General features: G+C 53.2%; 1 protein-coding gene across 6 annotated transcripts in view; it reads right to left on the reverse strand.

Moving 5' to 3' along the window:
• The window catches only part of INPP4A (inositol polyphosphate-4-phosphatase type I A), an 88,610-nt gene that overhangs the window by 15,779 nt on the left and 60,057 nt on the right, over positions 1–12,774 (reverse strand). For all 6 annotated transcript variants that reach the window (XM_015587424.2, XM_025045027.1, XM_025045028.1 and 3 more), the window contains 7 exons: positions 10,436–10,608; positions 9,555–9,678; positions 8,586–8,712; positions 8,281–8,421; positions 7,415–7,512; positions 5,877–5,989; positions 3,430–3,584 (listed from right to left, as the gene is read on the reverse strand). In XM_015587424.2, the coding sequence (XP_015442910.1) occupies positions 3,430–3,584; positions 5,877–5,989; positions 7,415–7,512; positions 8,281–8,421; positions 8,586–8,712; positions 9,555–9,678; positions 10,436–10,608 (931 nt within the window). The remainder of the gene's footprint in view (positions 1–3,429; positions 3,585–5,876; positions 5,990–7,414; positions 7,513–8,280; positions 8,422–8,585; positions 8,713–9,554; positions 9,679–10,435; positions 10,609–12,774) is intronic.

Below are 12,774 nucleotides of genomic sequence, written 5' to 3' on the forward strand. Positions count from 1 at the left end.
GCCCTAACTAGTCTCGCCCTGGCTTTCAGGTAGAGCGGTGGCAGGGCGTCGGCTACTGGTAGCTCCAACTTTTCATTCTGTCCCCAAGAATGGCATCCAACAAAGCTTGCACTGGTAAATCTGGAGTCCCCCCACTTTGGGTTCAGAAGAAATGTCCTGAGGTGAGATGCAGCCAGAACTTAGGGCTCCACAACCACATTCTCTGGACATGGCACTCCGAGTGGCAACAGTGACATGGAATCAGAGGTACTGGGACACGGTGGGTGCCCTATGAGGACCCCTGAGAAAGAGGCAGGCAGGAGGTCCTCCTGGGCTTTCCCTAAGGAAGCTGGACATCCTGGACTGACCCTGCTGGGAAGTGCCACTGTGACAGGGGACACTTTCCATGCTGCAAGTACTGTCACATCCCCAACCAGAGCAGTCTGGGGGGTCACTGTGGCCACTAGGAAAGCATACTCCATGAGTGTTTCAGCCCCTAGACAGGGGACAGAGATGACCAGGAATCAGCTCAGATAGCTGGCAAGAGCCGAGTGTACACATCTTTCCCAACTCCATGTTCCACGGTGTCACACTGGTAGCTTGAAATAGGTCCCAGTGGGAGTATTTATGCCACAGAAATTGGCAAACAATGAAGATCAGGACTTTTTTTCCTTGGAGAGAGGGTTGGTTGTTCAACATTTGCTGCTAGCACTGCCACCGCCACTGCCCACCCAGGCCTCCAGGAGAACAGCCTCAGCACCACTGTGCCCCAACCCCAACCACCTCCGCCCACCCACACCCTGGCCTGCATGCTCCCTTCTCCCATCGGTCAGATGCAAGCGAGAAAGCAGGGGAGCCGAACACCTGCTCCACTCAAGGGCACGGCCACTACCTACTGCTGCCTCCATAGGGCTCTCGGCTGACAGATCCTGGCTACCCCTGCAGCCAGGAGTGCCAGTCAGTGACCCGATCACCTCGGGCTTGCAGGCTATGAACACATGCCCTCAACATGGGATGATCCGGAATACATGGAAATAAGATGTGACAGTGTCACCTCAGAGCACACGTATGTGGTGGAAGCCTGAGATGCTGCAAGGTCAGGTGGACAAGGCAGCAGCCAGCTCTACACCCTGGGCTGGCGCCATGATTCTGGGGGCGGGCAGGGGCGGGCGGTACCCGGCTTTGCTCTGTTAGTAACTTCGTGAGGGATTGTTAAGGTGGCACATGTTCACTGTGGAGGTTTTAGAAAATTCAGGAAAACACAAATAAGAAACTTTAAAAAGACAAACATCATTGAAGGTGGGTGGGGATTTCAGAGAGGCAGGGGAGGCTGAGGAGATGGTGCCTATTCCCACAAGGGGCGTCTCCTGTTCAGGACCTTGGGGTCCTCACCCTTAATAGAAGGAAACAACGCTGGTTGTACAGACTCGGAAGTGTTCAGAACAGTGACAGGAATGGTGACACCCAGAGGGTGGATAAGCAAACCCTCAGTGGTCGACACGGGGAGGGGCTGTGACTGCTATGGGAACAGTGTGTCAATCTGAATGAAAAGCATTACGAAAGGTATGTATGCTTTTCGATCTAATGAATCAATGGGCAGATGTGGCTAGTATACCTGAGGACATTGGCTGCACCCTTTAAAGTGCTCAAAAGCCACACACAGCTCAAACAGTCAATGACCACAAACTGGATAAACTGTGCTGTGTTAAAAATGACAAGATCTATATTTATTAACCCGAAAAAATGCTTACAAGTCAGTTAAATAAAAAAAGGCTAAAACAACAAGCAAAATTGCACATGTGTGTGTTTTCTGTATTATTCAGGGACTGGCTCACCAATGTATGTGTTAATCACACTCATACCTGTGTCTGTGCGTGTGTGCGTGTGAGACATGCCGGTGAGTTGGCACCAACTCCTGGCAACTATGAATGAGTGAAACAGAATCCTGTCCTCAATATCCTGTCCTCACAACCGTGCTCAGCTCCTGTAGACTCAGCCTATGGCTTCTCGTATGGGGTCAGTCCACCTCATAGTGGGTCTTTCCCTGCTGCCTTCAGTTTCCTCACATCAATATCTTTTCCAGAGAACCCTGCCTTGTCACAATGTGCCCGAAGCAGGAGAGCTACAGTTTTGTCATTTTGCCCCCAGTGACATCTCAGGCTTCATTTGCTTTCCTGAGTAAACCTGATCCTACTATTTGTTCCAAAAACCATAGACATCCCCTCTCCACTTCTCTTGTTTCTTTGCTGGCCGAGGTCTGTGTGTCACCAGAGCAGTTCCTCCTGCCACCTCACAGGTGGCTGGAAGCCCAGGCCCTGTCACCCTGATGACACCAGGGACACTGAGCCTGACGGACACAAACCCCTTGAGGACAGGCCATTGGTCAAGGCTGCCCCGGTCAAGGTCTCCGAGCCTCCACTGCTTCCCCATGGCCAAGGCAGGGAGTTGGTGAACCTTCTGGAAGTGCATGAAGAGATGGCCCTGAGGTGACAGAGAGGTTTAGATGAACTTGGAAAGACGAAACGGACAAGAAGATTCCATTTGTACAAAATGCTGTTATCAAGAGGCAGGCGCTTGGTGTGGCTTTTGTGCATCATTGTGAGAAGGTCAAACAGCAGAAATATAGAAAGGATAAGAGAATTGAACGCTGCGGAGTCTGGTGAGAGGACAAATGACACAGAACATTCAGTAGGGGTGACTGTTGGAAACGAGACTATGACAGCATTGGCGACTACAGTGAAGGAGACGGAAAACCAGGTTCTTATCCTTTCTTTTGGGGTGGGAGGCAAGGTGCGCCCCGGCAGTGCTTGAAACAAGGCCTCGGCCAGCAGCAGACAGGTGCTAGTCCTGGGTTTCGCTCTGCAAACACGCCCGCTGCCTCAGAATCAGAACACCATTAGGGCAAGGTTGCCACAGCCCATTGGCAGGTGGCTGCCATAATCACAGAACACTCATCTGACACTCGGCTTATAAAAGCAAACTGTGTCGACTGCTAGGGGAGAAGCGGAGCAGATCGTGCAACCTGCAGACGTACTTGTCACTCAGGTTTGAAAGGATGTGCATGTGATGTATGCAGCAGATGCCTGCTGAAACAGCTGGGGACCTAACTCACATCCACAGCAAGGCAGGTGGCTGGGGGAAGGCCATGTGCCAAACGGCTTTCATGGGGCTCCCTTGTGTCAGTCATCTCCTGACACCTGAGCTGGCCCCATCTACCTATTCCCATGTAGTCCTGCTCTAGAGACAGCCAGCTCCTTGCTTCCCCCTTGACTTAAAAAGAAACAGTGACTCAAATTTGATAGCACCTATGGTTTGACTTTGTAGACACTAGTGAATTTTCCAAAGTCAAACTAGAGCATGACACTGGAGTTGAGGGGACTTGTGCCAGGGAGCCCTGGGAGGCAGCAGCGGGACCCGTGGGTCAGCAGCGGGAGGCGGGCGCAGACTCACCTGCGCATGCACTCCAGGGCCTGGGTAAAGACCTGCGGGGCCATGCCATGCTCGTGCTGCAGAATCAGGCACTGCTCCAGCGTCACCGACATGGCGGTACGGTCTTTGGCGCTCTTGCAGCTGGTGAATCGGACTCCATTAAGGCGGCGGCAGATCTGCCAACAGGAGAGGCTGCACTTAGAGGGGAGACTGCACAAAATGGAGACGCCCTCACCCTAGACAGAGCTGCGGGGGGCCTGGCTGGGATGTGGTGACAGTTTACCCCAGGCCCAGGCCTTTCTTCTGCACCTGCTTTGCACTCCCACATCTGCCAGATTCGGTGCTGGCAGTCACTGTGTGGGCTGCCCTCACCCTGGCCATCTTCTGCAGCCCACCCAGGCCATCCTCTGCACCTGCTGCCACAAGACGCTCCCGCTCAGCCCAGGCCCCACCTGAAGGGCCACCATCTGTTTGCTTACCTCACCAGCTACCCTCTTCCAAACTGTGCCCACACCAGCTACCCTCTTCCAAACTGTGCCCACACCAGCTACCCTCTTCCAAACTGTGCCCACACCAGCTACCCTCTTCCAAACTGTGCCCACACCAGCTACCCTCTTCCAAACTGTGCCCACACCATCTTGTCACGTTCAGCCCTTTGGTGCTGGCCCCCTGGAAAGTGGTGGGGGACAGCAAAGACCAACTGAAGGTCAGAGCAGCTCACAGCTCCGGTCAGGTTCCTGGGCCTTTCTGGAAGGCACAACACAGACCTACTGGTCTTTACTCCCCTCCTCACCGCACTCGGGGCCCTGGCACCGGGTCAGGTGTCAGTACGCCTCCCCCCACATGCAAGGGGCTGCCTCCAGGCTAGGAACAGGGCACCTCAGGGCATCCTGTCTCCCCATGGGAAGGGTGTTTTGGGTCATTTCCTCTGCACCACTAGATACAACCCTAGGTACGCTGTCCCCAAATCCAGAAAGCCCTAAAACAAAAGTTTTATTTTTTATTTTTTGGCAACCTCATTTGGCAGCACACCCAATCTGAGCTGGTATAAACTTATTTATGACCTTTATTTATCCCATTTTGTATAAATTGTCATATATCTCAGTGAAAAAATATAAGTCTAATCCTAAAGGGTTACTTACCTCAGACTCCCCCAGGGACGCTGAACTGTACCCGCATCACATCACACATGCACGCGCACCATCCATCTACCATGTCATACACACGTGTACCAACTGTATACCATGTCACCTCTAAAATGTGGAAACCTGTGAATTCCAAACCATCTGGCCATATGAGCTTTAGATAAGGGCCTGTGGGCCTGCACCAGATACTGCACTGATGAGCAAGCAATATTCTAGCTGTTTAGCCAAGGACCCCCTGCTTACATAGAAACAAAAATGAGATCCAGAAAGGGAGGTGGCTCTGGTCAGAGGAGGGAGAGAAACTAGCACCCAAGTGGCCTGGCATGATCACCCTCACACTCATCTGTCCCCCGGCAGGCCCCAGATGGACAATGAGAACTGCCACTGCCACGGGTCTCTGAGACCCTCTACCTCTGAAGCTTCTATGCCGTGGGGCCTCTGCTGGGAACAAGAATACCAGCTGGATGGGCTGCTTTTTGGACCTGGTGATGGGGGATGGTTGATCCTCACTATAGGTGATGATTTTCCTATTGTGTAGCAAGAGAAAAACTGAACTGCGGTTCTCAAACAAGGTATGCGTGGGTCTCTGCAACCACTCTTTTCTGTGAAGCTGTGGGGGAACAGCCCCTAAGTGCTCCTCAGGCTCTATAACCAGGAGTGGTCCAGGTGTCAGTGGGCAGTGCAGGGCCAACTCCTTCCCCCAGGGTAGAGTGTGTGTGTCCAACCTCCTCCTGTGTGCTGGCATGCCATCCGGGGCCACTTGTGTCCCTGAGTCTGTATGTGCCAGTCCCAATACTAAACAGCTCCCCATGCTGCCACAGAGACGAATTAAAGCCATCCTCTCCCGGAGTGAGTGAACCACTAGCTGGGAAACTGTTGACATCCGTGCTCAGAGCAGGGCTTTGGAACCCCACAGGCAAACCTGTGAGAAAGCACATAAGGCTAGGTAATCGGGGAAAAAGAGAGGACCAAACTGCAACATATGGTAAACGTCATCTAAAGGGACTGTAGAAGTGACCATGGGGTCCCTTTGGACCTATTAGTTTTCACTGACATTGGCTGTGCAGGCTTCTGAAGGTGACAGCTATCAGCCTGGTTATTAAATGGCCCAGAAGACAGATTCTGTGTCAAGCTTATCAGAATTCAGGCAGCCCATAAGCAAGGGCACCGTGTAGGGTCTGCCCAAGTCTAGGGACACACTCGGCGACTCTCGTGTCCACCTGGAGCTACATGCCCTCTCCGCTCCTGGCTGAGATGTGAACCTGTTCTTGTTGTTATTGTTACTGGCAGCAGGAAAGTAGACTTCCCCACACTAACGCGCACCTCAGCGGCTTGCCAGAGGATGTCCACGTTCTTGTTCTTCCTGGCATGGACGTTCTGGCCCAGAAACCGCAGCAGCTCAGGCAGGCATGTCTGGCTCCGGGACCGGGGTAGGCCTGGAACAGAGAGGTCGAGAGCTGGTGCTAGGCCTAGGGACGCAGCCCAGGGGGCCTCTGGCACACCAACAGCAAAATGAAGTGTCCGGTCGAAGCTGGAAGTTTAGTGTGATTTAAGCAATAAAGGAGGGTTGTTTAGGGCCTGGACTGGTTGCCAGTGTGGTGAGCACCTAATTACATTCACTGTCATTCCAGTCCCACCTGCAAAGGTTACCTTTCAGCTCTTCCAACAGGCTGGAGGGTGGACACTGACCATCAAAGGAAGGAGACCCATCTGGCTTCACGACCTCTGTCAGGATGCAGGGCGCTCAGGGCAGGGGGTGTTGACCACTGGGTGGGCTTGGCCAACCCCGGGGGGATGTGGGAAGCACTGCCTCCTGCAGGTGAACTTGGAGTGACCCAGGCAGGTGCCTTCTCACCTAACAGCTCCCTCGGCCACCATGGCATCTCCAGACCCTGCCAGGGCCCTTCAAACCAAGACCAGTCAGATGGCCTCACCTAAGAAACCTGGGGTGTGCAGATACTGGGATCACCAGGGAACAAGAGGAGTCTCAGGACACATCTAGGGAACAGCCATAGTGCCTGAATCCCACATTAAAACCAAATACATGGGATTCTGGGTCAAGTAGACAATGTCTACTATGCAGCCTCACCCTAGTAGATACAGGATCCAATGTTAATTATTTCACATTCCTGATATATGCCCAGCACTACACCAGTCAGAAAGCAAGGCAGAAACAGACAGAAAGAAGGGTCAGCCTGTGATGGAGGCTGTGGACACCTGGAGGAGGTGGGTCAGGATGCAGCCTCCTGGAGAAGCACCGCCTCACCTTCCAGGTCACCCACAGCTTCCACCTGGCCTCCCAAGTGTCCCGTACAGTGAACACCTGCCCACTGATGGACCAAGCACACATGGCAATTCATGGGCGGGAGCCAATTCCCACATGTAGACCAGCAATTCTCCAGGGGCCGAGGGCTACACGGTGCCACTCCTCCAGCCTCCTGGGTCAGAGTCCAGAGCTGCTAGCCAGGCCCTGGAGAGCCCACGCCAGGCTGCTTTTGCTCCTGTCCCACCTTCCTTGGCCTCACCACCAAGTTGTGTTAATGGCAAAGTGGCCGTCCCCCAAAATGTTGAGCACAGGACTCCCCGTCCCCGACCACAATGCTCATCTGCTGTGACTGGAGCCCTGCGTGACGTGGGTGGCAGAGAACCGGGCAGAAAGGGGACCTGCGAGGGCCACAGCCTGAGGGCAGCTCTCTGGGTGAGGACTGGATGGGCTGAGTCTGGGGTGACAGGCCGCCAGGAGGCAGGGAGCAGGGACGGAGGGGTGTCCGGAAGGCCACAGGCAGCTGAGTAGCACGGAAGGCTCAGGTACCCAAAATGACACAACAGGTGGAACCTGTCACAGGTGAAAAAATACTTACAATCCTCAGGCAAAACTTCCTTAAACTGCTCGAAGTAGGAATTTAAACGCACTAAACTCTCCATGTTGATAACTTCTTGTAAAGATGTATCGCCAAACCTTTGGGGGTCACAAGGGACACCGTTAGTCACATTGCTTCCTTCGAGCATAACTGTGACTCACCCAAGCTGACACCACCGCCTCTCTCTAACACTCTCTCTGCACACCCAATTCTAAGCCACCCTCCTCCTCCCAAGCCCAAGGTTGTGTCTGCTGTGCTAGAGATGGGTTTATACACATCTCGTTAGCAGGAGCCTTGCAGTTTGTGGCAGGTGTGCCTGCCTGAGGGTGGCAGAGAAAGCTCAGTCCAGACCAGCCCTGGGCAGCACAGCACAGAAACCACTCACAGCGCTCAGCTGGGGGCCCCGTGTCCTCCAGTCCCAGAGGGACTCAAGACAGGGGACGGCAGTGGGGCCATGGCAAGGGGTGAGGACACAGTCCTGCACTTGGCCTGTGTGACCACACCAGATGAGCTGTTCCTCCCAAACTGGTGAAGGAGCTAGCTCTTCTCACCACACAGGTTCACCGCGTGCCTTGCAGGTGGCCAGGACCTGCCAGATGTGACGGGGAGGGGCAGAAAAAAGCCACCACGAGGAAGGTGCAGGTGGCCTCATGAACATGCAGGTGACTTCCTACACAGCAGCCTGTCCACGGTCCCACATCATCATTCAGAGGGAAAGATTCCTGTCCACCTGAGGCCCATGTGGCTTTTCCTCTCAGCACCCTAGGGCACTGGCAGCTGAGGCTCGTTTCTGAGCTACGGGAACGGGCACCTTGGTAGGCTTTCAGGCCACGCCGGCCACCCTGGCCCCAGGGGTAGGCACGCACCTCTCGGCCAGAGTCTGCTGCTCGTTGATGCCCACATTGAAGAGCACAGGCTGCACACGCAGCAGCATGCCGCTCTGGATCTCACGGGGCAGTGCATCGAACAGGGCGCCAGGCAGGGGGATCCGCACGTTAAACCCATCCCTGGAAATGAGGGGGGTTAGGCCTGTGGCCGGGGGAGGGACATAAGGCTTCAAGAGGGTGACACTGATGTAGGCGGCTGTGACCAGCACTTTATTTGCACGAAATAGAATGAAACAAAATTAAGAGAGCATGAACGAAGACTGAGAATTTAAAAACTACTCTACCGGTTTCCTGTGATGACAGGCAGCATGTCGGCCGACGCACTGGAAGTGGCCTGAGTGACTTTGAAAGTCACGTTCCTCAAGTCCATGATTCCAAGGCTCATGTCTTCCAGCATGGCCAGCTCCTCACCTGGACAAGAGAGGGAAGGAGGACTGTTGGGGGAGGGGACCACCACTCTCCTAGTGGCCTCAGCATGGTCACAGGGTGGGACACAGATGCGAGGTGACACGATCGGGTGTGGCTGTGATGAGAGGGGACAAGAGTGTGGGCAGGGGCCTCTCTGAGCCTCTCTACCGAGATGACTCGCTTCTCGACGTTAAAAACGCACTTGGCGGGAAAATGTGCTGTCCTGTCCAGCATGGGGCTCAGAAGGCAGAGCTGGCCCTTTGGAAGTGGACAGAGAAAGCATAAAACAGCTTTTTGTGGTTGGACCCTTCCGCTGCATATGCCTAATGTTTACTGATGTCTTACAATCCAAAGACTAACAAATACTTTTTTAAATGATCCATTTTTACCTGCTAAGAGAAAACCAAAAAATGAAGATGGGGAGAACAGAACCTTTTTAGAGAGCAATTTGAAAATACCTATGAAATTTTAAAACATCCCTACCCTTGGATGCAGCAACTTCCCTTCCATCAACAGTGGCTGCAGAAATAGGCCCATGTGGACTTCTGCACAGAGAAGCAGGGCAGTACCGTGCTCGTGGAGCAACTGAGAAGTGGCCCCATGACCCTCAGGAAAGTGCCACTTGAGTAAGGCCCCTTCACCCTCAGCTGGGAAGAGCTTCAAGCTCCTACCAGGAACAAGACCAATGGGGGCCAGGGGACACAGGAGTCTAGTCTGGTTCCTTGGTATGCATTTTGGGGATGCTGGAGACTGTTATGAATCAGCGCACGTTCCTTGTGTGGTCAGGGAAACGCCGAGGAAGAAAGCGTGGCTCGCAGGCGCCCACTGTGGGAGCAAGGTCTCACCGTAGGTGCTCAGCAGGCTCTCAAACTGGGCAAGCAGCCCGATGGTGTGGAGCTGCCGCAGGAAGCCGTCGTCGTGAAGGCAGTTCCTCAGCTTGATGACAAAGCCACAGATGAGCGCAGTCAGCTGCAGGGGACAGACACTTGCTCATGATGGCAACCCCCCAGCCCGAGCACTTTGCACCCTCTGCTCTAATTGGGCTTCAGAACCTTCTGAAAGCCCAGAGTCAATTCCCCACAGTGAAAGGGTCTACACGCTCAGGAACCCATACCAGCTCTGGCTGGAACCTGAGGTGACCATAACGAGAGACAAGACTGAGAAGACATGTCTCTCTGCAAGTCTCCTTGGCAGAAGATCTTCCACAGAATGAGACAGGCCTGGCGGAGGTGGGGGGACACATGGAGAGCCAGCCCAGCCCTCCTTCACCTTCAGTGTTCACTTCACCCATTCGATGACTAGTAACAATGAAACCTGTGACACTCGTGTAAGCTCTCCCCTCTGCCACTGACAGCAGCCACTGAAACTGAGCTGTGTGCCAGCACAGAACCCAGCTCCTGCTGTTTTATAAACAACAGATTGGATCACGCTGACAGCGAACATCCATGTCCTCTCATTAAACTGCTCTGTAGGGGGAAAAACGGTGGCAAAGGGGCCTGAGCCATCTGTAACGCCACCGCATCCTCAGTGCAGGGGGAGCAGGTATGCGAATCCTCTCAGCACCGGCTCTAGGGTGGAATCAGACCCTCTCCTACAGGAGACCCATCAGGAGCTTCCTCCCTCTGCATTAAATAAATGTACAGGCAACAGGCAGGAGAACACCTGGCTCTTCCTGCGTGCAGTGAGGGGCAAGACTCCTGGGCCTGTCTGGGGGCGCGGGGCTTACGGTCTGGCAGAAGACCACGTCGCGGCGGTGCTGCAGGCTCAGGCAGGCAGCTATGGTGGGCGCGCGGTCCTGCATGAGCAGGAAGACCATCGCCTTCTTGGCCTTGTCACTCATCATGACCACGCAGTCCGTGAGCGTGGTCAGCAGGGGGTACAGGGCCTCGCTCCATTCACCTGCACACAGGGAGGCACGTTTGAGAAGACTGAAGAGTGAGGCCTGGAAGCCTACCAAGGTGCCCATCCCTGACCCACACTGTCCCCACCTCCCTCCGCATCTCCTGCCTCTGCCTGGCCCCATGCTCTGGTCTCAAATGGCACCACATTCTGTCTGGGAGGACCCAGCCTCTAACCTTCCAGCCGGAAACTTCTCAGCAAACGCAAATGCCAGTCTTACTCCAGGACACTAATGTGTGCCTGGTCTCCTGAACCTCTGGGTACTCGACATGCAAATACTCAGGACTATTCCCTTTGAGGAAAACAGCAGAACTCCTGCAAGTCACAACTGAGCAAGAAAAGTATTCTGTCTGCAGAGGCCAAGCCCCTTGGACAGCACCACCAGTCCAACACTGGGGAGAGAAGGGCACCCAAAAAAGTGACCTGTTGCCTTGCTCCTCCTAACCCAGCTCTCAAGGCAGAGACCCAGAACTTCCTATAGCAAAGAACAGCCCGCCCGTCTCGCCTTCGTGCCACTGTGCTGAGTCCTCCCTTTGCATGTTGCGGGGGAGACCGCTCCACACGGCTTCCCCACTTTCAGCCCCCAGAACGAGACCCTTCCTTCTGCACTCACGCTATTCCCCACCCAACCTTGCCATCTGTAGCACAGGTTGTTTTAGGAATATAAGAAAACTCTAACCCTGGACCAAAACAACTTTTTAAAAATAGAACCTCAGGGGAGAAAAACAGAGTGAAATGTATTTTCAGCTTTGGCTCTTTTGTTTTTCCTTTCTATTTAGAAGACATTTAAAAGGGAGAAGACATGCCCTCATCAGTTTTATTTTTAACACGACACCAAGCCCAGAAATAGGCATTTGATCTCCATCACTGGGTTCGCCCACCACACCGCGTGCAGCAGAGGCAGCGCAGTGAAGTTTGGGCAGTGCACGCCTCTAAGGATGAGGGTGTCAGCCACAGAACACCCACAAACGTCACTGCACTGTGGGAAGGCACTAGGGCCGCGTGAGCAGTGTGGCCACCAGATGGCTAAGCTCATGTCTTAGGTGAACACAGAGAGATGGGCAACCTGGTTTTGTTCTCCCAAACTGTGTGCTTAGTACTTTGTTGAGAAACAAATTTAGAGAAATGCCTAAGACCCACAAAAGGACTTCCCTCTGCTCAGGGTTTGGTGGACACAGATTTCTGAGGTGTGTGCAGCAATGTAAAATTTGGCGATGACCTAACTGTGTATGTAGGCACACCGTAGGCAGACAGGATTTATGTCTGCAATGGAAAAAGGCAGGCTTAAATTTAGCAAGTCTACTGCGGAAAAGCCATAGCAAATAAATCACAGTGACAAAGGACACCAGACTAAGGAGTGGAAAATGTGAGCTGCTGAGCGCTGGTAGGCCATGGGCTGGCGCTTCGACCTCTCAGCCACCTGGGTCCTTTCAGTAAGTGGGAGAGCCACACCAGGTGAGATCCAAGTCTCTTTTTCCAAAACTCTCAGAGCCCATGGTATTGTTTCTTTGAAGAATTCTTGAATGCATGTCAATTCTATTCATCAACCATCAAAACAGACCTGTGGTGGCTAAGGATCAATAGGCAGATAGTTTGGGGAAAGGCAGGGCCAAACACTCTTAGAGCAGATGCTGCCAGTTCTACTTGGCGTTTCCGCTTAATGTGCACATACATATGCAATTAGCATGCAAGTTATGACCTTAACCTAAAAATGCTCAAAACAAATATATCGGTGGTCTTATTTAACTACGCAAGCCCTCTCTGAGATACAGCAGCCTTTCACTTTGCCTACTTTCTCCTCCAAAAAAAATCCAAAGAAGAATGACTTAGCTTTGTTATATTAAAGAAAAAAAAAAAACACTTAAAAAAATGTTTAAAAGCACTAGGAGTTTGTCCTAGAGAAGAGGTGGACATGGGAGAGGTAACTGCCACCGGCCCAGAGGAGAGCTCGGACTGAACACCAACCTCAACCCACACATACCTGCCTGCCCTTCACTTCATAATCAACCGCTTCCTCACTCTGTCCAGAGATCGGGTCACGAACACAGGGAAGGGGACAGGCTTGGCCTCCAGACACACCGAAGAACCCGCTGTGTGTACACATGACGGACTGACTCTAAACTCCACGCGATTTCTGTGATGTCAGGCTGCTTCAGAGTAGGAGTT

This window comes from Pteropus alecto, unplaced genomic scaffold (assembly GCF_000325575.1).
Source record: "Pteropus alecto unplaced genomic scaffold, ASM32557v1 scaffold223, whole genome shotgun sequence".
Taxonomy (NCBI): Eukaryota; Metazoa; Chordata; class Mammalia; order Chiroptera; family Pteropodidae; genus Pteropus; species Pteropus alecto.